The 25,744-nt window shown below is 34.7% G+C and overlaps 3 protein-coding genes across 3 annotated transcripts; 1 reads left to right on the top strand and 2 right to left on the bottom strand.

Moving 5' to 3' along the window:
- Positions 1 to 1,503: 1,503 nt before the first annotated feature.
- LOC149725754 (solute carrier family 35 member G1-like) lies at positions 1,504 to 5,238 on the bottom strand. Its single transcript, XM_089891032.1, has 2 exons — positions 2,496 to 5,238; positions 1,504 to 2,200 (listed from the first exon to the last, which is right to left on the bottom strand). Exons 1-2 carry the CDS (start codon positions 2,869 to 2,871, stop codon positions 1,641 to 1,643), a joined length of 936 nt encoding a protein of 311 aa, XP_089747158.1. The 5' UTR covers positions 2,872 to 5,238; the 3' UTR covers positions 1,504 to 1,640.
- A 1,257-nt stretch (positions 5,239 to 6,495) lies between these two features.
- LOC149725753 (inorganic pyrophosphatase-like) lies at positions 6,496 to 13,896 on the bottom strand. Its single transcript, XM_089891029.1, has 9 exons — positions 13,663 to 13,896; positions 13,341 to 13,402; positions 12,663 to 12,836; positions 12,101 to 12,214; positions 10,180 to 10,279; positions 8,169 to 8,379; positions 7,873 to 7,942; positions 7,496 to 7,538; positions 6,496 to 6,742 (listed from the first exon to the last, which is right to left on the bottom strand). Exons 1-9 carry the CDS (start codon positions 13,844 to 13,846, stop codon positions 6,711 to 6,713), a joined length of 990 nt encoding a protein of 329 aa, XP_089747155.1. The 5' UTR covers positions 13,847 to 13,896; the 3' UTR covers positions 6,496 to 6,710.
- A 1,736-nt stretch (positions 13,897 to 15,632) lies between these two features.
- Positions 15,633 to 25,180, top strand: LOC149725752 (organic cation transporter protein-like). The gene is made up of 16 exons (XM_089891020.1): positions 15,633 to 15,844; positions 16,320 to 16,470; positions 17,600 to 17,716; positions 17,975 to 18,101; positions 18,914 to 19,017; positions 19,605 to 19,759; positions 20,098 to 20,222; positions 20,730 to 20,834; positions 21,374 to 21,460; positions 21,714 to 21,811; positions 22,125 to 22,207; positions 22,637 to 22,786; positions 23,214 to 23,322; positions 23,688 to 23,806; positions 24,426 to 24,555; positions 25,070 to 25,180. The coding sequence occupies exons 2-16, from the start codon at positions 16,325 to 16,327 to the stop codon at positions 25,164 to 25,166; spliced, it is 1,752 nt and encodes a 583-aa protein (XP_089747146.1). The 5' UTR covers positions 15,633 to 15,844; positions 16,320 to 16,324; the 3' UTR covers positions 25,167 to 25,180.
- The last annotated feature ends 564 nt before the right edge of the window (positions 25,181 to 25,744 follow it).

Below are 25,744 nucleotides of genomic sequence, written 5' to 3'. Positions count from 1 at the left end.
TTAATCGATTAAATTTAAATATGTTTATTGTTTAAGCGTAACCGTGTCTTAACAACTTTCGTTTTTACGCTATTGTTGCTCTGCCAAACAAAAGTAAATGAGTTACGTTCATTTATTCATACTAATAAAATAAAATAGCTAATCTATACTGTAACAAAGCATGATTTACTAACTGCAAAAAAACACAGACTTTGGTCAGTTTACAAACATAACATCCTATATTCTATATGACATATTAAATTCATTACAAACACTTTTGTTGAAAACTAAAACCATCTTCCGTAAAACTTAACTGGTACCAAAAAATAATAACTTTTATTTTTCTCTGCGATTAGTGAAGATTTAGAAATATTTTAGACGAAATACAGGATATAGCGACAAGACAACAGTTGTTAAAACGCGCTTAGAGTTAAGAACATATTTACGTTTAATTGGAATAAAATAAGCGTGGTCGCTTCACCTAGAGGACAGACTAGCATAGAACTTCACTACATAACTCGTAAACTGTAGTATGTGTTATGCCTCTTATAGTACAGTGTCTTAGTCTTATCACACACAAAAAAAAACTATAAAAAGGCCCTAAAATACTCTTACTTTAACTGCCCCTTACACACACCCAAACAAAAAGGATTTTACATATTCTGTGTCTAATGTTAATATATCCAATATAGTAGGGTGGGGTAAGACGGTCCATGTTTTTTATTCTATTTTATTGTCCCATTTGGTAGTAAACATAGAATATTTACAGAATTATATACCCGTATCCTCACGACTCAGAAGAACGTTGTCAATTGTATCTATCCCCATAAGAGCATCCATCTTACCCCACAGTACTATATATACTTCCCCAAAAATCGTGACGTAATAATGAAAATGACTTACTTTATTATGACCTGCACCTGATGAACATAGAAATATTATAATATTAGCGCCGAGCGGAAGTTTTTCGTGATTGTGGAAGTTATTTACTCCCCGTTTGGTTTAACAATAAAATGTTTTGGTATTTGTCCAGTTACTTTACCTACTGTTCTGGATGGTAACACATTTTTTTAATTTTATACACTTCTTGTTCACTTATTAATTTTAACAACAAGTAACTGTTTGAGTGCTTTAATTTATGGCTTATATTAGACCACAGTCGGTGTATAAACATGTTTATATACGAACTCTGTTTTAGACAACCCACAAGTTAACACTGGGTTAAAATATTCTCATTATAAGTCCAGAATCTTACCATCACCGAGCCTCGAACCGACCACCCTTTGGCTACAGGCAGCCATGCTAACCAATGTTCCATGGCACTGCATTGCGATTGAATGCCAATTATCGCTTCTGCTGGCAGTTACAGTTGGTATAACACGGGTGATCCATTTCATGCACCTTCAGAGCAGCAGTCACTTACAAGAACACGTGGTAGCTCGTAAGCTGGCACGAGCTGTATGAAACAGGACACCCGTGTTAAAACGACTGTCGTTTTTGGATAAAGCAAGTTACATTCATTCATTCACATACTTTAAATTTATGAGAGCGTATTACTTGTATATGGCATAGAAACGTAAACAAGTACCAAGAAAAGAGAGGAAATATTATACACGTCAACAGAAAAGCTACTGAAATGCGTAAACAAATAATACGAATCGTTACGTGTATTTCATTTGCACTAATACTGTACCAACACAGCTTAAAAAAACTAAAAGTGCCCCTACAATACTCGTAACTTTGGGAGCTGACTTTAACAAAATACTTTCCAATATAAAAGTAAATACAATTAAAAGGCTATACGCCATTGAAACGGGTCCAGCCCTTTCGAACTGCAAAGCTAATGTTGTCATACTTAAAGTACAGCATATACAAAGCGCATTAATTATTAAATATAACCAGTCTGATTTGCATGGTATGTACCAGCCTTCGTTTCGAATCTGCGCGTACAGTACAAAGGATACCATTCCTATTACTGATAGCGCAGTAACTAGCTGTAGTAAGGACGCCCTGCCCAATAGTTTTCGTCCAATTATAAGTCGCCCGGCAGTAAAAACGTTGCTTAAGACGCAGAAAATGATTCCCAAAACTTTGTTCGTATTTGTACTGCGTTCTGAAGTGGTTTGGTCAGAGTATCCGAACAAAAACTCTGGTCTTGCAACGAGAAAAACGCCAACAATGCTAGCAGCCACGAAGATCAATTGTAATGGGTGTACTTTTTCTGGAACATAAAATATAAATGAATGAATGTAACTTGTAATCCGTGCGCGGCGGGGCAATGTCAGTCGTTATAACATGGGTGTTCTGTTCCATACACCTTGTGTATGCTTACGAGTTACCATGTTTGTTACTCTGTTAAGAAATAATAAGGAATGCGATAATTTATTCTCGTTGGGCAGGGCAATGCCAGTCGTTAAACACGGGTGTTCTGTTTCACACACCTCGTGCTCGCTTAATTACGAGTTACCACGTACGTAACTTTGTGGCTGGTACCAACACTATTCACGTCTTCTCACCTTTTAAAAACAGCCATGCAAATAACAGGGTCGGGGCAAAATAGCAATTACTTATAGCTACTGCATCTCCTGCACTTAAATGGTCCAACGCCAAGTAAAAGAAAAGACTCGAACCCGTACATCCAGCACCGTACAGCAACATGTAACAGAAAGTAGACAGACTAGAAGTCGGCATTTCGTCTCGAACCCACGATACAGTTAGCATAGGCAAGCTCACAAAGTACATTATAACCAGTTGAAGAAAAAACGCTTGCACGGCGACTGTATCTTTTGTCAACTTATAACTGACGGAGCCAAGTGACATACAAAATCCGCCTAAAACTGCTAAAGATAAGCCATACAGTCTTTTCCGTTTAGAAGCATCCATTTTTTTCATGGCTTATTATTTCTGTAATATTGTATATTATCTTGTTATAACTTTTGGCACTGCTATATAAGTTACCTATCTACCAGAAAGATAAGCAAAACAACGTTAGCAGGAAGTTACAACACAGTTGTTGTTATTGTTTACCCTTTAAGGCGGTGTAGTATAGCATCACGTTAACATTTACAACATTTTTATTTATATCTCTTCGAATACATTAGCGAAGATCAGATCAATTAAAACTATAAAAAGAAGGGAATTAGCAGCAAAACGGCAGTCAGTAAACCTACTACAATACATCGTCCATACACTATACAATGTTGGGCTAAATAGCTAATAAACCATGCACATTAAAATGCGCAACTCAGCGTTTTATATGCTTGTATAGTATGTATATATAGACTTATAGGCGCTCAAAGTTAAGTCGCATTTAACTTTGCCGCCTGACGTAACAGAAGCCTTTGTCCGCGGCCTATTACTGTATTTACAATAGTAGCGTTTTTAATATGATTAAGCACATATTAAACAAAACGTAAATCTAGGTAAAATACTTGTAGGGTAAGATGGATACTGTTGGCACCTGAACAATATTTCCTAATCGTGTTTGTAACAAATATCAACGCTCTTTTGCAGCCGGGGGCTACGGTTTTATAATTCTGTTAAATACTTTGTTTACAACCAAATAGAACAATAAAAAAGAATAAAAATATGTCATATTTACCCCAAAACGCACTATAATTAAAAGTAACTGAATATTATGTAGTAACTTTTGCAGGGCAATACACGGTCATTGCCCCAACCAGTGGTCATTAATGAGTTGTCCAAATTATCGGCCATTTCGTGTTCTACTTTAACTGCTACCAGGTCTTATGTATTTGACAAAAATGAACTTGAGAAATCCGTCGTTCTGTCTGCCATAAGGCGACACACAAGGCTAAAAGTTGGTATATTAAAATTTACCTATTAACCACAATAGCTATTTACACGTTAAGTGTACAACGCTTGACTGCAAATGACAACAACGCCTACAACGCTTGACTGCAAATGCCTATGAACTTACATAACTAGACATATAGTAGGGTGGGGGAAGATGGGACACCTTTAGCACATAATATCAAAATATCCTGATCGTGTTTTAAACAATTACCAACGGTCTATCAGAGTCGTGAGGATGTAGTTTCATAATTATTTGAATGTTCTTTGTTTACTACTAAATGGGTCGAGAAAATCTAGTTAAAAGGTGTCCCATCTTCCCCTATACTACTGTATAACAGTGGGGTAGGGCAGGACAAGTTTTCATTCTCTTTTACCGTCCCATTTGTAAACAAAGACTATTTACAGTATCATATTCCGTAGCCTCGTGACTCTAAAAGGGCGTTGTTTATATTTTAAAAATACACTAGTTTTGCAAATAATAGTTTTCTGTTAACAAAATTCATTATTTAAAGTTTATAACTATATAGTTCTGTAGGGTAAGATGGATACCGTTAGCACATAATATCCAAATATTCGTTTTAAACAATTAACAACGGTTTATAGAAGTCGTGAGGATACGGCTTTATAATTCTTTAAATGTTCTTTGTTTACTACTAAATTCGACGCGAAAATATAATGAAAAGGGTGTCCCATCTTCCCCACTCTACTGCATCACTAACACATATTGTCTCTATTTTCCCAATCTTGTTTTTAACAATTAGCAACGGTAGGTTATATTAGAGCCGTGATGATACAGTTATATAATTCTGCTGCATTCTTTGTTTACTATACTAAATAAAACGATAAAAGAGAATGAAAACGTAAACCATCTTATACCCTAACCTATTATATTCTTATTTCTGCTGCTAGCCAGCTACTGCTCTGCCTTGATCAAATTGACTTTGATTTTAAGCGTTAATACCCCAGGCCCTTTTAGTTTACGACTGAGTTTTACTGCGTCGGCCTTTAACTGCGTTCAAAACTGGATTTACAAACGGAAATACAATGCTGTCCGGTCATAAAATGCAATAAAACCGCGTTAAACATTGGTCATGCTCTAACTAATGTATTGCCGCATTGACTATAGGTCTAAGTCTACACTATATTGCGTTTTTTCTCTAAAACAGAAATCGACTTTTTCGCGAGAATAACAATTATTTTAAGCCATAAAATGTAATAAAAGGCGCGCTCAACATTTTCTTCGCTCTAATTACCATGTAATGTATATTTAACGTCGCACTTCTACAGTTTTTCCATAAAACTGAATCTCATACAATAGACAATTTACAAGCGGTAACATAGCCTATCACTTTTAAGCATTAAAATGTTGTAAAAGGCGCTAAAACTGACTATGATCTAATTAACATGTAATATAGTTTAATACCTTTATCACAAAGTATCCAAATATCCTGATCGTGTTTTAAACCATTAACAACAGCCCATGGGAGTCGTGAGAATGCGGTTTAATAATTCTTTGAATTTTCTTTGTTTACTTTCTGCTGATTTAAGTTCTCTATTAGCTGCATTCACGTCTGTTTTTACGGTCCCTTTCCGTCTTTTTGCTTTTGTATACTACTCTGAACTTTGTTAATGTGAACGAAAACAGAATAGTCATGCTTTACATAAAAAATCCCTCAAAAAATAATAACCTACGAAGTAACATACATGGTAACTCGTAAGCTGGCACGAGGCGTTAAACCCGTGTGATAACGACTGTCGTTTTCCGGCCACGCGAGGATAAAGTAAGTTACATTCATTAATACTAAGCCAACAGCAAGTATACAGTACTAAGTCAACTTCCCTATAGTATGAACTACTTCAGTCAAATTCAACATACGGAAGAGTACGCCCACTTAAAACACTAAGTTACATATGTGGTAACTCGTAAGCGGCCACGAGGTGTATGAAACAGAACACCCGTGTTGTAGCGACTGACGTTTTCCTGCTACGCAAGCATAAATAAATTACATTCACTCAAAAATTTGCAGACATTCTAGCTCCAACCAATTTGGTCTTACTACGTTTCTAATCCAAAAGCCAGAGATTTAAGTCTTTGCACAGACCTTTTTATGTTCAGTAGGCAAACACAAACCCACAGTACATAATATGCAGTCTGCTGTAGGGCAAGATGGATACCGTTAGCACATGTGAACCTGTATTTTCTAAGCTTGTTTTTAACAATTAAGAACGCTTTTTTAGAATCGTGAGGATTCGGTTTCATAATTCTGTAAATATTCTTTGTTTACTACCAACTGGGACGATTATTGAGAATGAAAATATGTACCATCTTACCCCAACTTACTAAATGTAAATATATAGTAAATGTAATTTTATTTATCCTTGCGTGGCGGGGCAACGACAGTAGTAAAACACGTGTTACCACATGTAACTTTGTGGGTTTTTACACTAAATTAGACAATTGTGTTCTTGGGCAAGACACTTAACGGCAATTGCTCTAACCCTGTGGTCACTAATAGGTTGTCTAAATTATCAACCATACAGAAAAACAATCACCCACAAAGCTACATTCGTTGTAACTCGTAAACAGACACAAGGTGTATGAAACAGAACACCCGTGTTAAAACCACTATCATTGCCCTGCCATGTGGGATAAACAAGTTGCATTCATAAATTTAAAAGATCATTAGACCACAACAGTCATTTAAATTTGATTAAATATATTTGTTTAAATTTTAGAGTCAAAATTAACAATTACTACATAGTACCGCGCTACACCCTAAAAATTGCTACTAATACACAACACAATTTAGTACTATAACTTTTGGAACGCCAATTACTGCACTTTTCCAAAATACAGACAATAATTATAGGAATGTTAGCAACACGATTTGTGAGTTAGAAAACACTTGTTGTTTTTATTCTCTTGGTAGGTAGAACCAGGCAGTAGCTGTAAAATATAGAAAATTAATTTAGTTATGAATGAATGTAACTTGTTTATCGTCGTGTGGTGGGGCAATGATGGCCGTTATAACACGGGTGTTCTGTTTCATACACCTCATGCCTGCTTATAAGTTATCACGTGTGTAACTTTAGGGGTGATAATTTTTAATGAATGAACGAATGTAACTTATTTATCCTCGCGGGGCGGGGCAATGATAGCCGTTATAACACGGGTGTTCTGTTTCATACACCTCTTGCCTGCTTTTCAGTTATGAATAAATAAATGTAACTAATTTATTCTCGCGTGGTAAGGTAATGACAGTCGTTATAACATTGGTGTTCTGTTTCTTATAGTTACCACATATGTAACTTTGTGGGTGATTCTTATGTATTGCATTATAATGTATGGCTGACAAATTATAATAAATGTTATAACACAGAAGCAAGCACAAGGTTTATGAAACAGAACACCCCTGCTATAAGGCCTGTCACTGCCCCGCCACGCAAAGATAAGTAAATTACATTCATTCTAACACAGTAAGTATGAGTATCTGCCTTATACCTAATAAATGGCTAACTTTTTCTAAATTAAGTCATACAGTATTATAAAAAACACCCATGCTATAACATTATCATTGCTTTGAAATAGTTACTTTATAAAACTAGAGGATACCAAGTGTAAGGCTCACTCATGACTTAAAACTATTTTAGTCAGGTAAATTATCTTAAAAAAAACTAAAATATGAAACAAATGTACTACCTTTTTTATCAGTAATAGGAACAGAACGGCTCAGGACAGGTTTCTTTAAAAAATACAGGTTTTAATTTAGAACATTACTAATAAATTTGATATATGAATTAGTATACAATTTTTTATAGTGCTACATATACAATAGTTTAGCATATAAAATGCTTACATAATTATGGGCGTATATGTCCTTAGGCAAGACACTCAACGGCAATTGCTCTAGCCCAGTGGCCACTAATGGGTTGTCTAAATTTTCAAGCATAGCAAAAAAACCATTGCCTATAAATTAACACACAAGTTGTATGAAACAGAGCACTCGTTTCATACCATATAAAATTGGCTATTTGCAAAAGCATAAAATGTTACATTTATTTATACAATGTACTTACTGATTGAATAACTTCATTTGCCGCAGCTGCAGTTATCTTGTTAGGACTATCGGTACAGGTAGTATTTGTACTGTAAAAAAAGATGCATGAAACAGAAGCCCTTTATAACGACTGTCGTTGCCTTGTCATGCGATGATGTGAGAATAAAAAATAACATTTATATATTTAATAATTTTTACCATAAAATTGCAGATAATATTATAACTGATGAAAAAATACTATTCATAAGTTCAAAATTAAAAAAACATTTGGTGATAAAAAAAACAACTTCTAATTAAAAATCTCATATTTCTTACATATCTAGATTCGACGTTACTGTCCCAGCAATTAATTCGTTCCAAAATTGGTTCGTTTCGGCGATAATGCCTTCAGCAAACTCGCGGTTTTTGAACTGGCCATCAAAAGCAAAACTGTTGAATGGTTTGCCGTCAGCTACTTTATAAACACGGAACCAATTTCGTGTATCGTCTAAGTAACCAGGTTTAATCGCTTCTATGTCGGATATGTCTGTAAAGGAAACGAAGTTATAACGGAAGAGCAAAGCAACAGAATTGAATTCTTGGGCAAGACACTTAACAGCAATTGCTTCAACCCAGTGGTTACTAAAGTCTTGTCGAAATTGTCAGTCATATAATATATAAAAAAATCTATAAAAAATGAACACCCTCAAAGTAACATACATGGTAACTCGTAAATGTGCATAAGGTGTATGAAACAGAACACCCATGTTTTACAAGTGTCATTGCCCCGCCATACAAGAGTATTTGAGTTGCATTTATTCAAAAAATACAAAACCTCAGGTTTGGCGCCCATGATAACATACATGGTTCATATTAAGTTCATTGCACTCACTTGTCTTAAGTGTATTTACTATTCGATAAGATAATAGTTAAGCAAAGAAAACTAACTGGTATGTATATGTATGGTATGAAATTAACCTTGAAAAAGTTATCATTCATAAAGTTTAAAGTTACATACATGGTTACTTGTAAACTAGTTATTTATACACTTCATGCTCACTGTCAAGTTATAACATGGGTGTCTTCTTATACACCAGACACACATGGTGTATTCATACACCTCATGCTCACTGTCAAGTTATAACATGTGTATCTTTTTATACACCATACACACATGGTGTATTCATACACCTCATGCTCACTGTTGAGTTATAACATGAGTGTCTTCTTATACACCAGACACACATGGTGTATTCATACACCTCATGCTTACTGTTGAGTTATAACACGGATGTCTTCTTATACACCAGACACACATGGTGTATTCATACACCTCATGCTCACTGTTGAGTTATAACATGAGTGTCTTCTTATACACCAGACAAACATGGTGTATTCATACACCTCATGCTCACTGTCAAGTTATAACATGGATGTCTTCTTATACACCCGACACACATGATGTATTCATGCACCTCATGCTCACTGTTGAGTTATAACATGAGTGTCTTCTTATACACCAGACAAACATGGTGAATTCATACACCTCATGCTCACTGTCAAGTTATAACACGGATGTCTTCTTATACACCAGACACACATGATGTATTCATACACCTCATGCTCACTGTCAAGTTATAACACGGATGTCTTCTTATACACCAGACATATCATGAAATATTAATACTTTATATTTAAAACCACCAAAATAGCAAGTTAGCTCAAACAAAAAGATAATTAAAAGGCATGTATATAACAGTTTTAATATACCATTTCTAAATCAACAACCTAATCTAACAGGTTTTATACCCTGGGGGCGAAATTAAAAACCGCATGAGTATTGCTTACCTAAAAAGTGACTATATTACGTGTAGCATAGATTAAAGTTGTTGCTGCGGGCAAGTGAATCACTTGGAGTTTTAAAACCATGTAAATTGGGCGGTTTTACAATAGAAAATGGGGGCTCAAGCAAAATATTTTTGCATCTTCAAAAATTTTTCACAAAAATAACAAATTCTTTTGCATACCATTGTATTTTGAAATTTTTTCCGCCCATGTTAGGCGCCAAATGTAAAACCAAATTTTAAATTGGATCTCCTTTGAAATAAATTAGCTAGACAACATACAAGTAACAAAAGTAACGTACATGGTAACTCGTAAGCTGGCACGAGGTGTATGAAACAGAACACCCGTGTTATAAGACTGTCATTGCCCCGCCACACGAGGATAAACTAAATTACATTTATTCATTCAGTTTATTGCATGTTATAAAACAAAACTACCAACAAAATAATTTAACTTGTTACATAAATTACTTGTTCAAAAAAACTTCAATTAAAAAACTTACCATTCAATTTAGCAGCATCTGGGTCATTAACATCAATTGCGATTATTTTCCAATCAGTCTCCCCTTCATCAATCATCGCTAGTACGCCAAGTACTTTGACCTTTTAAAAATATAATCTATAAAAAAAAATCCATAAAAAATGAACACCCTCAAAGTTACATACGTGGTAACTTGTAAATGTGCACGAGGTGTATGAAACAGAACGCCCATGTTATACAAATGTCATTACCCCGCCATGCAAGAGTATTTGAGTTACATTCATTCAAAAAATACAAAATACAAAACCCCAGGTTTGGCGCCTATAAATGGATAAATGAATTAATGTAACTTGCTTTATCCTTGCTTGGCTGGAAAACGACAGTCGTTATAACACATTTTTTTAGGTCTGCTTGTTTTTGAACCTATCTTTTTTTTGTTGAATACATTTTTTGTTATTACAGTTGTTTAAGCGACAGTCAGTGTTCTGTTTCATACACCACGTGCCTGCTTTTAAGTTGAACGAATGAATAAATGTAACTGACTTTATCCTCTCGTGGCTGGGCAATAACAGTTGTTATAACATGGGTGTTCTGTTTCATACACCTCTGGCCAGCCCACAAGTTACCATGAATGTAACTTTATAGGTAATTGTTTTTTTTAATATATTGTATGGCTGACAATTTAGGCAACCCAATTAGTGACCACTGGGTTGGAGCAATTGCCGTTAAGTGTTTTACCCAAGGACATATATGCCCACAATGGTCCATGTAATATTAAATGTAAGGACAAGTAGGATTATACCCACTTAGAGGGAATAGTTATTAACTAAACGCTGTAAGCTTAATCTATTGAATTCTATTAATTTCAATGTGTAGGAGCATGGGTGTTATATTTTTTTCAAAATATATGTGTCTCGAGTAACATTGTTAAAATGCAGTTACACTCATAGTCATCAAACATAGAGAACCTCATTGAATAATGTGGTGAATGCAATATACTTTGGCTCTGCTTGTTTGTATAGACACCTAACAGCAGGGTAAAAAAAGCTTTTTTAAAAAAGTTTTTACAAATAAGTTTTACTGTATTTTAACAATGTTATGCCAGATTTTACTAAAAACTAAAAACAAAACGCCTATAAAAAATGATCCATTTTAGCAGAAACTGCAAAAAATACTTAAAAAATAAAATTAGCATGTAACAATTAGTATAAGAACCAAATTCCGTATCAAAATTTAAGCGCCTGCATTTGTTTGTTTAGCGTGATTAAAAGATTAGAACAAATTTAGTAAGTACACGTCAGCAGCATATGTTAATATGTAATCCGCAGAAGCAAAAATGTAATATAATAAAACCGCTGACTTAAAACTGCTGAAGAAATTGATTAGTTCAATTGCAACTATACAATAAAGCTTAAAACTACTTAAGAAGCTGGAACTATACAATAAAAGCATTAGTATAGTTATAAATAACCAGTATTATGCGTCCTTAATCTATAAAATTGGTATTAATATTGGTATGTTATGTAATATACAATGTATTAGCCCAGCATACAAAATTAAATATACATTTACATTACATTTACATACATTTGTTGCCGCATGTGCTAAGCACCTCAATTTTAATTAAATAGCCTATTTTTGTAATAATTAAAAAAATTTTATATTGGTTTATACTCATATTAAAAGGCATAATGTTTTCAGAGGCAGTTTTCTGTAAAACAGATTTTACCCTGCTGTTGGGTGTCTATATAAACAAGCAGAGCCAAAGTATATTGCATTCACCACATTATTCATTAAGGTTCCCTATGTTTGATAACTATAAATGTATTTTAACAATGTCACAAGTAGTAACGGTAAAACAACAGTTGTTAAAACACGCTTATTGATAAAAAAAAAAAAATTAGTTGTCAAAAACTATGTTTTGAATTTGAAAGAACAAATACCTGAATAATTTCCCCTCTTTCACAAACCCTCGACCCAATCTCACATACATCAATTGGATCGTTGTCACCGGTTTGTCCAGTGTTGCTGTCAGTGTGGTTCGGATTCTCCCACGTCTTGAATAAAACATTTGAGTTTTAAGAATAAAAAGCTATATATATATATAATTTTTTTATTTTTTTTGTGAAATATATACTGTGAAAATATAAAAAAAAATTGTTGAAATATAAGAAAATTGGTATTTCTAAAAAATTGTGCATGCTTTTAAACTGCAGCACTATAAATAATTGCATTTAAATTATTTTCACTCTCGTTTGGCTGGGCAACGACAGTCGTTATAACATAGGTGTTCTATTTCATACATCTCGTGCCCACTTACGAGTTACCACATATATATGTAACTATGTGTGTGATTTACAATTTATTTTTGGGATATTTTTTCTGTTATTTTATTTATCTCTCAAAAATTTTATCTCTAAAATTTTATACCTAAGAATATATGGTGTATTAAGATTCAGACACCTCATGCCTGCTTTCTAGAAAACTATTAAATTACATAATTACCTGTGGAATGGCCCCATAGTTCCATATATACCCTTTGTATGGGTATGTATTTGCAACGTATCTCAGATTTCCTTTTTTAACATCTTGCTTGATTGGATTGAGTTGCTCTGTTGTAGCAATTTCCATTTTGCTGTTGCTCCATCTAGGTACTTCTACTACCATATTGTAAATCAACTGAAAAATACATAAAAATAAATGATGTCATATTTTATATATATAATATATATTAACTCGTAAGCTGGCACGAGGTGTATGAAAAAGAACACCCGTGTTTTATGACTGTCGTTTCTTGGCCATATGAGGATAAAGCAAGCACAGGTTTGCTGTTATGTGTCTTGTATTCATGTTCACTGTCGAGTTATAACAGGAGTATTTTTTATACACCAGACAAACATGATGTATTCATACACCTCATGCTCACTGTTGAGTTATAACATAAGTGTCTTCTTATACTCCAGACACACATGGTGTATTCATACACCTTATGCTCACTGTTAAGTTATTATAACATAAGTGTCTTCTTATACACCAAACATACATACACCTGCAATTACAAATGACATTATCATTTTCAATAAAATACCCATGTACAAAACACACCCCCACATATAATATATATACATGTGTATATATATATATATATATAAATATATATATAAATAAATAATTTATACATACTGGTGAAGTGCTAGATTTCCAAGGTATATCATGAAATGGTGAAACTGTCACTCCATCTTTTTCTACAAGAAAACAATATTAGTAGATAGTACATATATATATACACACCAAAATTGATAATTGTGTATTATGGAAAAAAAAAGCAGAAAAGAGCATTTTGTTAGAGTTTAATGTAGAAAATGGGTGTATTCTTTCAATAAATAACAAACATATCATACATAAACAATAAAAAAGTAATATACACTACCCGAAATTAATGTTAATTTACCCTATGTCCCGATACATATATACCCTTAGTGTAGCCTATGCATAATATACGTACTATAATAGATTCTGTAATCTAAAGTATTAGGTGTCCCTCTCTCTTCAAGTTGATAAGACATGGTGCTATGTCTGTGTAGATTTCTAATTGACGTTGTTGCCACAGGTAAAAGTACTTTTTGGAGCTGTTGTAAACGAAAAGCAGCTGCTAACGCCGTGCTTATCTTGATACTAAACGTAGACATACGTCGCGCATGGGGCCTACACACGTGTGCACTGTATTGGAACGCTTTTTTCTAGCTGTTCTAGCAACGACTAGTGATACCGGTTAAAAAATGCATTTCGGGGAGTAATGCAGTCGTTTTTCGACTGTATAATGGATTTTAGACTTAGTTAAATGCATTGGCCAAGCGCTATTACATAGAAAATGCAAGGACCTACCTTTTATTTTACTTTTTTGTTTGTAAACCAAAAATGCGAGGATAAACAAGTTACATCATCATGCGATACGAATTTAAGTGAAATTTCTAAATAACCAGATCGTGTTTTGAGTTATTAACAACGGTCTATGGAATTCGTGGGAATGCGTTTTTTTTAATGCTTTGAGTGTTCTTTGTTTACTACCAAATTGGATGAGAAAATAAGATGAAAAGATGATGGACCATCTTCCCTCACTCTACTATATTATAAAACATGAAATTACAGTACCCTAAATTACATTTTACCTTGCAGCGTTATATTTTTCGAAGATACCATCTTTATGTAAAATAAAATCATAACCTCACATTGTAAACGGTCCAAACATAACTGGAACATTGAAGTTAAGTGAAACGGAACAGAAGCAGAAAACTTCAATGAAAGAATGAATGTAACTTGCTTTATCCTCGCGTGGTGGGGCAACGACACTCGTCGTTATAACACGAAAGTCCTGTTTCGTACACCTTATGCCTGCGTACTAGTTGCCACGTATGTATAACTTTGTGGGTGAATATTTTTGAAGATTTTGGTATATGTATGGCTGATAGCTTGGGCACATACGCCCACAATGTTATAGCAGCGACAAGCCTTGCTCCCCTGGGTTAGAGGCGGGTGCGCTACAAATTATAACGTCGACAGTTACACTATAAAAACCATTACCCTTGTTTAAACCAAACATCCATGAAGTACACTATTGTGTGAAATACAGCAGCACTTTATATAAGGCACCCTTAAAAGGTTATCCTAAACTGCATTGAATGGTAGTTCAAGTTTGCATAATTACGTAAACTAAACAGCAAACGCCACAGTAAAACGGCAGTATTGACACCATTTATCACCTTGTGTGTTTTGGACTCTGAATAATACACTTAGAAGTCGACTTGAAAAGATTTGGGCTGCTTTTATGCATGACTAACGTTTATTTGGTAAAAAAGATAGCATTTGATAAAATCTGTGTTTAAAGTGTCTCGCAGCTATGCCAGAACGCTGTTTAAACTTTTAATTAAGCTTCTATAAAACTGCGTTTCGCTTAAAAAACGCCCTGCATACCATTATTATAGCTTTAACTAGTTTTGTGAATTTACTTTTAAAGTTTTTTAGTACAAAGTCGTTTTTATCTCGTATAAATTGCCATAATTTCGTAAAATAAAACGTTAGATATAGTAAAGCGGGGGAATATGGGACACCTTTCCATTTTATTTTTTTCCTCCCAATTGGTAGTAAACAGAAAATATTAAAAACAGTTAAAAACCGCATCCTCACGACTCCCATAGATCGTTGTGCAATATTTAGAACACGATCAGGATATTTTTATATTATTTGCTAGAGGTGTCCATCTCCCCCCCCCCCACAAAAAACAAATATTTTTGCAACGCTGTTAAATGATTAATTATAGGCCAATTCGCGTTTAGACAAGTAATTTACAGTCTTCACTGTACTGACCTGTCATTGTTTAAGGACAAACACCGTGCCCTAAGATTGCAAATACAAATGCAAACATGCCTTAAAACATTCAGTAAATAAAATCTGACAGCTTGCGGAAAATCACTTTAAAGTTTCCATTGTGTAGTCTGGCTTATGTTGAAAATAGAGCGAATTTTCGGGCGTTTTTGTGCACAGCGGCAAGACTGAAAACAGTATTTATACAGCTACGCAGAGTCCATTTATGTATTTGGCTATATGAGCATTTTCTGACCGAGCGGCAATATGCTAAGACCAAATTGGTCTTAGTTTAAGCGTTAGACGTAACTAGTTTCAAACAAAAAGTAAGAAAGAAATTTTATGAGTTTAATATACAGTTTTATAGCAAGATTTAGCAATAATTAGTTAAACTTATTCCACGGCGCGCCTCGCTGTAGGACCGCTCCCCCTTAAAAAATAGGACCTAACTGTACGAAAGTCGTTTTTACACCCAAAGGCGTGTTTAACGATTGTCGTTTTCTATACTTATTCAATTATCTTCGCTGTTTTTATTAATATAACCTTCTATATACTATATATATATACAGTAGGGTGGGGGAAGATGGGACACCTTTTAACTCTGTTTTCTCGTCTCATTTAGCAGTTAACAATAAACAATCAAACATTTATAAATCTATATCTTCCCGGCTTCCATAGACCGTTGTTAATTGTTTAAAATACAATCAGGATATCTGAATATTATGTGCTAAAGGTGTCCCATCTTCCCCCACCCTACTATACATTATGTTAAAATAATTTATGTCATTCTTACTTTGGCAGACAATATGATACAATTCGACGTTCTTTTAAATCGTTTAGGCGGGGCTGGACTCTCACAAGTTATCATATTTGTTCTGCTTGGGTATTTTAACGTTCCGGGCGGATTTAATGCGTTAGCTACTGTGTTTATTGCCTATATACCAGACTCAAGGTGAAATTAAGTTTGAATAAATGAATGTAACTTGTTAAAATTGTGTAGCAGGCAACGACAGTTGTTATAACACGGGCGTTCTGTTTCCATACACATTGTACCAGCTTTTAAGTTATGAATAAATGAATGTATCTAACTTAATTGTTTATCCTTGCGTGGCAGGGAACGACATCAGTCGTTATAACACGGGTGTTCTGTTTCCATGCACATTGTACCAGCTTATAAGTTATGAATGAATGAATGAATGAATGAATGTAACTTGTTGATCTTTGCGTGGCAAGCAACGACAGTCGTAAATATGGGTGTTTTGTTTCACACCTTATACCCGCTTACCAGTTACCGAGTTTGTATAACTTCGTGAGTAACTGATTTTCCTATGTCTGGTAAATTAAACAACCTATAAAAAAAACTCTGGTTTGAAGAAATTGAATAGAGTAAACTTGGCGCGAGGTGTATGAAACAGAACATCTGTGTTATAACGACTGTTGTGCACCGTCATCAAGCGAGGATAAAGCAAGTTTCATTCATTGAGTCACATACAAAGTTATATTCGGTAACTCGAAAGCGGGCACGAGGCCGATGAATGAAACAGAACACGTGCTGTCGTTGCCCCGCCACCCCAAAATAATTAAATACATTTATTGATTCATTTATTCAACAGCATATTAATTACGGCCTTATTAAAAGGTTACCTTATATTGCATTGTATAGTAATTCAAAGTTTGCAGAATACGCATTAGAGCAAACACACGTTTGGCGCTTTATGTAATTTGGACTTTGGATTGACAACGGAAAATTACCCAACTTTTTTTATGCCTGCTTTCATACAGCGGTATATGGGCAATATCCCCCCAAAATAATCACCCACAAAGTCCCATAAACGTGGTAACTCATATGAAACATGACACTCGTGTTATAAATACTGTTGTTATCAGTCACGCGAGGATAAACATTTATAACAATTAGTTTATATTTAACAAATTTTGGCTAGTTTGATAAATAATTTTAAAAAAGTAATATAAGAGGGTAGGGGAAGATGGGACACCTTTTCATTCTATTTTCTAGAAATCAGTCCAAAAACGTTACCCTTTTCTGGTATATATACTTAGTGTAAATCTCATATTTACAGATGCAACGTACCACCGTTAGACAACGCTACAGCTTACCCTAACCTTACAGAACCAGATATTTTAAACTACACGACACCATACGATGCTACTAAACTAGCATACGATACATGTAGCAGGCAAGTGTATAGCTATATAAAATCTAATTTTACACATGTGTGACGTATTCAACTATATGACGTAATTTACTATGACGTAATTAACTTTAACCTAAAATAGAGTTTTGCCCATATGTGACGTAATTAACTAATATGTAATCAAGTGTGACGTAAACAACTATGACGTAATTCATTTTGACGTAGATAAGTACATTCATCACACCAAACTTTTCCCATGTGTGACGTAATCAAATAAGGACGTAATAAATTATGACGTAGGTACGGGTACGACTTGAATGCATGTAATGGAGACCTGACATGCGTTAATCAATCTTACCCGGTAGTCGTATGCGATAAAGGATATTATTATGATAAAGCAATGTTCACAGAGACCGTGGTCACTGAGGTAGGTAACATATGGTATCTTAACTTAACCCATTAACGATATATTTACTAACTCGTAAGCGTATATTTATGACATGTAAACTGTAAAGTCGCCATGTATGGTGCGCATTTGGAGCCATGGCGTAACTTATAATACCGTTGGGTAAGAAATACCGTTAACATATCGTGTTTTTACAATTACCAACGATTTTTAGAGCAGTGAAGATACGGTTATAATTTTTTTAAAAATATTTTTTACTACAACATTTTTCATGCTTATACATTTTTGCATTGTGAAGTATTACACACTGCTATACAACAGTTTTTAAATTAGATGTTTTATTTTCATATTTTTTTGATGAAATGTAATTTTTCACGCAGACTAATCGCTAAATGGGATTTGTGTAATACTGTTACCGCGCGTGGATAAGTCAATATGATTTTGAAAGACAATATTTGAAAGCAATGTGATTGTAGTAGCTTAACCTTATTTCAAAATACAAATCAAAGTCCAAGAGATTACGTCGTTTGGCGTACGTTATATTTACTTTTCACATGCCAATAATAATGCTGTTTTCATTTTGTTTACATTGTTTAAACAGGCAGCTTAAGTTTACACTTCACAAGACACTTAACGAAAATCGCTTAAATCCGGTAGCCACTAATAGGTTGTTTAATTTATCAGCCATACATTAAAAAATGTACGCAAATTGGTAACTCGTAAGCGGACACGAGGTGTATGGAACAGAACACCTGTGTTATAACGACTTTCTTTGCCCCGCCACACGAGGATAAACAAGTTACATTCATGCATTTATTGATTACATTTACTAGTTTAATCTAGTATGCGATCGCAAATACCTTGGTTCCCTCTCCACGTCTCTCTACTATGCTGGTATGATGATAGGTTCGATTCTCTTTGGAAACTTTGCTGACATGTAAGAAAAAAACAGATTTCAAAAACTATACGTTATAAGGTCCTACGGCGAGGTACGCCATGGGTCCTAGGGTACAGGTGAACAGGTCAGAGTTGGCCCATTACCACATTTTAAACTAGATATAGGCTCTACTGCGTGGGACAAATTTGAGTTGGTGTAGCCATTTTGATCCACTAGAAACTGTAAAAAAATATTTTTAGTCTGACTATACGTTTTGTGCTACATCTAAAGTGATAATATATGTAGCTAAAATCTGGAAATGTATAACCAGAAGGTAATATAAATTACTCCTGAGTCCCAACCAAACTTATACTTTTGCCCCGTTCCTGTAACACCGAAAGACTTGCACAGCTAATTCAATAAATAATTTCAAACCAAAATTTTGCCCAAAAGCCTACTCGTAAGATAGACATTAGTATATTTCAAAAAAACGTTATTTTTGCCTGCAGTTATTGCTATTGCCACTATATAGTTCCTATTATCGTACTAAAGCAGTACACAACTGTTGTTTACCTACAAAAACTAACTGCATTATGATATCAAAATTATCTCTATGACGTAACACTGACATTAATTTTTAAAAACAGGTTTGGGCGCAAACCAACGATGGTGCTAACGTTTATTGGGGTGCTTGGTTCAATGTTTGGGGTTACTTATTCAACGTCCGTTGAAATGTACATGGCGTTTCGCACCGCTACAGCTGCATTTGGTTATGGAACTACTATTGGAACTTTTGTATACAGTCAGTATATATCACATACACAATTATAAGACCTCTTGTAATTTTGAAAGCAAAAATTTACATGTATTCCTGAAGGTAAATATTAGAACATGCGACTGCGAACAATAGGTACAGTTTTAACATTTGTTTACAGTTCATATACCCTGCTATTATATGAGTTTAAGCAGCTCATACAAGTAATACTACAAAAACACAGTTCCTAATTCTAATAACTAATAAGCGGATACGAAGTGTATGAAACAGAGCATCCGTGCCGTTTTACCTACCATTATTTCCCTACCACGCGAGGATAAATAAGTTACATTCATTCATTTAATCATGCAATTTATTTTGTCCAGTTACTGAAGTAGTAGGAAGCAAATGGCGCACTTTCTTTGGCATCGGGTACCAAGTTTTCTTCGCACTAGGATACATGATAATGTCAGGTGTGGCATTTAACTGGAGGAACTGGCATGATAACATGGTATGCACGTTGAATGAAACTTATTTACACTAGGATGGGGAAAGATGGGACACTTTTAACTCTATTTTCTCATCCTATATAATAGTAAACGAAGAACATTCAAAGAATTATAAAACCATATCCCTATGACTCCCATAGACCGTTGTTAATTGATTAAAACACGATCGAATATCTGGATATTATGTGCTAAAAGTGTCCCATCTTCCTCAATCCTACTTAAAGTGAAGCGACGTCCGGTGAGAACGATTGAGACCAATTTTTGCGGGGAGGATATTTTGCTACACTTGCTGGGACACGGTTATGAAGTTTACGATTATCAAGTTAAATAATAATTAGTGTAAACATATTCATATGTTATGTAAAAATATAGTTACTCACAAAGTTATACATTCGTGATAACTCGTAACCCCGCAAGGGATATGAAATAGAACGTCGTTCTCCGGCCACGCGAGGATAAAGCAAGTTACATTCATTCATTAATTAAAATGCAGTATATTCTATTTTCAGTTGGTAAGCACCTTACTGAGTATACCGTTTCTACTTTTCGCCATAATTGTACCGGAATCGCCACGTTGGTTATTTACGAAGAATAAAGACAAAGAAGGAATTAAGGTAACAGTTTACAAGCCAGGTTTCATATGTGGGTAATATATGCGTTTATGTAATAATAAACGGTGTGTTCACACAAATAATCACCCGCAAAGTTACATACATGGTGACTCGTAAGCGGGAATGAGGTGTATGGTACTCAACACTCATGTTATATACTAAACCATATATGCATTCAGTCATACTTTAGCAATAAAGTTTTCGGTAACTTAATTTATAGCCACGCCTAAGCCAATCTATAGTACTGTTAGAGTAAGATGTATACCGTTAGCACATAATATCCCATATTTCCTGATCGTGTTTCAAACAATTAACAACGCTATATTAAAATCGTAAGAATACGGTTATATAATTCGGAAAAATATTCTTTGTTTACTACCAAATGGGACGGTAAAACAGAATGAAAACATGTCGTATCACATCAATGCACCGCATGTTTATATCAAACAAAACACATGTGTTTCTTATAACAGCTGCGAGGTGCCCCGCCACGCTATGTATATAGGGTAAATAAGTCACATTCATTCATTCATATTGTATAGGTGACAAAGTTGTTGGCAAGGATAAACAAAGTAACGATCACTGATGAAGATTGGGAAGAAGCTAGACGAGCCGGAGATGAACAAGAGGTATATAAATATCGAGAGAATAGTTTTAAAGTAAAAAGATGACACGAAACTATACTAAGTAGGGTGGCGGGGAAAAATGGACACCTTTATCACATAATATTCAAGTATCTTGATCGTGTTTTAAACAATTAACAACAGTCTTTTGGAGTCGTGAGGATACGGTTTTACAATTCTTTGAATGTTCTTTGTTTACTACCAAATGGGACGAGACACAGATGGTGTAATTATACTTTAACCGAATATTTTTCATTAGAAAGCTAAAGAAGGGACTTCAGAAAGGAAATACACGATAATTGATCTATTTAGACATCGTGGAACGTGCATTATTACAATAAAAGTAATGTTTAACTGGTAAGTTGTACCACGGTTTAAGAACAATTTAAATTTTCTTTGTTTACTTCCAAATGGGACGAGAAAATAGATACATAACATCCTAAATAGCCTGATCGTGTTTTAAATAATTAACAACGGTCTGTGGAAGCCGTGAGGATACGGTTTTATAATTCATTGAATGTTCTTTGTTTACTACCAAATGGAAAGAGTAAACTAAACGAAAAGGTGTCCCATCTTCCCCCACCCTACTATATATATTATTCACACGTTCGTTACCGTAACCGAACAGACAAAATAAAGTTATGTTATGTCACTTATATTTATGTTACAGGTTCGTGAACAGTTTTGTATACTACGGAATTTCATTAAACGCCGGTGCGTTAGCGGGGGATATTTTTGTAAACAACACATTAAGTAAGTAGCACAAGGCTGCTAAAGTAATTGTTTTTTACTATGTATTGGCAAAACTAAGGAAAACTTGATCAAAACATATATAAATATTTCTCTATGATTTGTCCATGGTTTGCCTGTGTTTTCATGTTTTGACAAAGAAATATGAATACTATGTGCAAACTGTATCCCTATTACCCCACAGTACAATATGTATGTGGCAAAGACACTTGACGGCAATTGCTCCAACCCAGTGGTCACTAATGGGTTGTCCAAATTATCAGCCATACAAAAAAGTGAAAAAAAATCCAAAAAATAATCACCTACAAAGTAGGTAACTCGTAAGCTAGAATAACGTGGTGTATGAAACAGAACCCCAGTGTTATAACGACTGTCGCTTTTCGGCCACGCGCGGATAAAGTAAGTTACATTTATTTATCATTCTGTTTTCAGACGGAGTAATGGAAATTGGATCCTACGTATTATGCATTTTATTGATGGACAGAATTGGACGACGAATTTTGCTTTCGGGGATGATGTTCTTGTCTGGTATTGGTCTTATTATAAGCCTCGTTGTCAATGAATATAAAGGGAGCAATCAAGGTAAAAGGGATGAATGTAACTTATGTATCCTCGTGTGGCGGGCGTTATAATACGGATGTTCTGTTTCGTATACCTCGTGCCCGCTTACGAGTTACCACGTATAGGCTACTTATTTTTCCTCGCGTGGCGGGCAAAGAGTTTGTTATAACTCGGGTGTTCTGTTTCGTACACCTCGTGCCAGCTTTAAAGTTATGAATGAATGTTACTTATATATCTTCGTGTGGTGGGGCAAAGACAGTTGTTGAAATACTGGTGTTCTGTTTCGTACACCTTGTGCCAGCTTTTAAGTTATGAATAAATGAATGAATGTAACATATTTATTCTCGCGTGGCGGGGCAACGACAGTCGTTCTAACACGGGTGTTCTTTTTATATAATGTTTTAAATCTGCTTTTCTATAATAAAATCATTTTGTATATTTTCTACAGGTCTTGAAACTTTAAGTTTAGTGTTCGCGTTTGCAGCGAAAATTGGGATCTCTGGTTCCTTTGCTATCATATACAATCTAACAAGCGAGCTGTATCCCACTGTAGTAAGGTGGGTTAAGAAGACTATTTTTTTTATAGCTATTTAGGCCTTATGTTGTGCTTATTTTCCACTGGGTTTAAAAATTTACAAAGAACGAGTTTTGTATGAGTGAATGAACGAAGGAAATTTATTTATCTTTTTGCGTGGCGGAGCAGCAAAAGTTTTATAACACGGGTGTTCTGTTTCACACACCTCTTACCCGCTTACGAGTTACTACGTATGATACCTTATAACAAGCTGCTGATAATTTAAAAAAGCCTATAAGGGACTATACTGGGTTAAAGCAATTACCAAACGATCATTTTAAAACATATTTTCATCACAACAAAAAACGTAGTTGAAAAAAGTTGACCGAACTTAAAATTATTTTATAGAAGCAACGGTGTGGGAGCGGGATCATTAATGGCGCGTGTCGGTGGAATAATTGCGCCATTTTTGATCGCTTTGCAAGATGATGTAACATGGTTGCCTAACGCTATTTTCGGAATATTTGGTAAACTATTTTACAGTATAATGTGCTTATATTTATACTGTATATTTATATATATATGTATATTATGTAAACAAAACGTTACCTATATCAGAAATAGGTATTCTGATAAAAATAACTTCTATATTCTCGCGTCGCGGGGCAAAAGCAGTCATAACACGGGTGTTCTGCTTCATACACCACTTGCCAGCTTATGGATTACTACGTATGTAACTTTATGGGTGATTGTTTTTATGTTTTACTAATTTAGACAACCGATAATGACCAATGGATTGAAACAAAAGCTCTTACCCAAAGACACACATACTCTAAAAAGTACAGTAGTACAAAACTGTATCGCATTTTTTTTACTTTATAGCTCCGTATGTGGTTTATAATTTAGACAACCCATAAGGGACCACTGGGTTGAAGCGATTACTTGCCTTGCTAAACAACACGCAATACTCAAAGAATACATATAGTAGCTAGGGTGGGGGAAAACGGGACACCTTTAGCACAGAATATCTAAATATCCTGATCGTGTTTTAAACAATTAACAACGGTCTATTAGAGTCGTGAGGATACGGTTTTATAATTCTTTGAATTTTTTTAAAAAAATTTTAACCTTTAACTTTTACTACAGCTTTATTAGCTGGGCTCGCATCTTTGACTTTCCCCGAAACAAATGGTCACAAAATGATGGAAACAATTGAAGAAGCCGAAATATTTTATAAAACAGGGAAAATAATCAGTTGGGATGAAAGTGTATCTAAGTACGTGGTATTTAATGGTATTTTTAACTGTACAAGTAGGGCCTATACATTGTATATATATATGTTATATACGGGTGAGGTCCTATATACTATAAGGCGTGGATATGCATGAGGTTTTGAGATTTAGACCAGAGTTTGCACGTTGGCACATTTAGACCACATTTGTGCCAGAGTTGGCACAGCCTTGAAAAAACATGGCACATTACCCTTAAATACACATATTGTATTTTTAAAAATATAAGTATATTCTGTATGGGTGAGGTTCTACGGGCAAACGAGTTAATATGTGGGGCCTTGGGATTTAGATCCATTACCCTAAGCAAAATACATAATCCATGTTTTATTCTCTTTTCTCGTCCTATTTGGAAGGAAACAAAGAATGTTTACAGAATTATAACCGTATCTTCACGACTCTAAAAGAGCGTTATTAATTGTTAAAAACACGATTAGGAAACATGGGATATTACGTGCTAACAGTATCCATCTTACCCCACAGTACTATAATTTATTTTAGTTCTAATGACGTCAGTATGGAGAAGAGCGACGTGGGACATGACAACGCAGGGTTCTCATCTATCGGGGAAAACGAGACAAAAACTGCAAAATTTTAATCCCCCCCCCCCCCCCCCCCTCCAAAAAAAAACATTCCAAGCATTTTTAGTATTTTAACGTGATAGTGCTTTTAGATTTAGAAATTTGTAGATTTTTGTCAAAATTTTGTTATGTGTATAGTAGTGTTTGGAAAGATGGGACACTTTTTCATTCCATTTTCTCGTCCAACTTGGTAGTAAAAAAAAGAATATAAAACCGTATCCTCAACTCATATAGACTGGTTTACTTATTTAAGATACGGTCTTCAAATACGCTAAGGATATTTGAATATTATGTACTAAAGGTCATAATATCGTCCCCCACCCTACTATATATCTACAAAGGTAGCGGCATCGAGCATTGAACCATGCATTCTTTGGTTACGATTTTGTATTTTAAACTGTGTATTACAGTACAATTTAACGTATTTTGCAACGTAAAAGTGTAATAGCGTTTAGACTAATACACTGTATGTATATAACATGCGCATAGTAAATACCACATACGTCCGCAATGGTAGCAGCGCAGAGCCTTGAACCTATGACCTATATGCTAACCGTTGTACAAAAGCGAAAGTATGAATACGCGAGTTGGAATG

Source organism: Ciona robusta, chromosome 13, assembly GCF_009617815.1.
Source record: "Ciona robusta chromosome 13, ASM961781v2".
Lineage (NCBI taxonomy): Eukaryota > Metazoa > Chordata > Ascidiacea > Phlebobranchia > Cionidae > Ciona > Ciona robusta.
The sequence above is the reverse complement of the archived record's forward strand: the minus strand, read 5'-3'. Positions and strand labels throughout refer to the sequence as shown.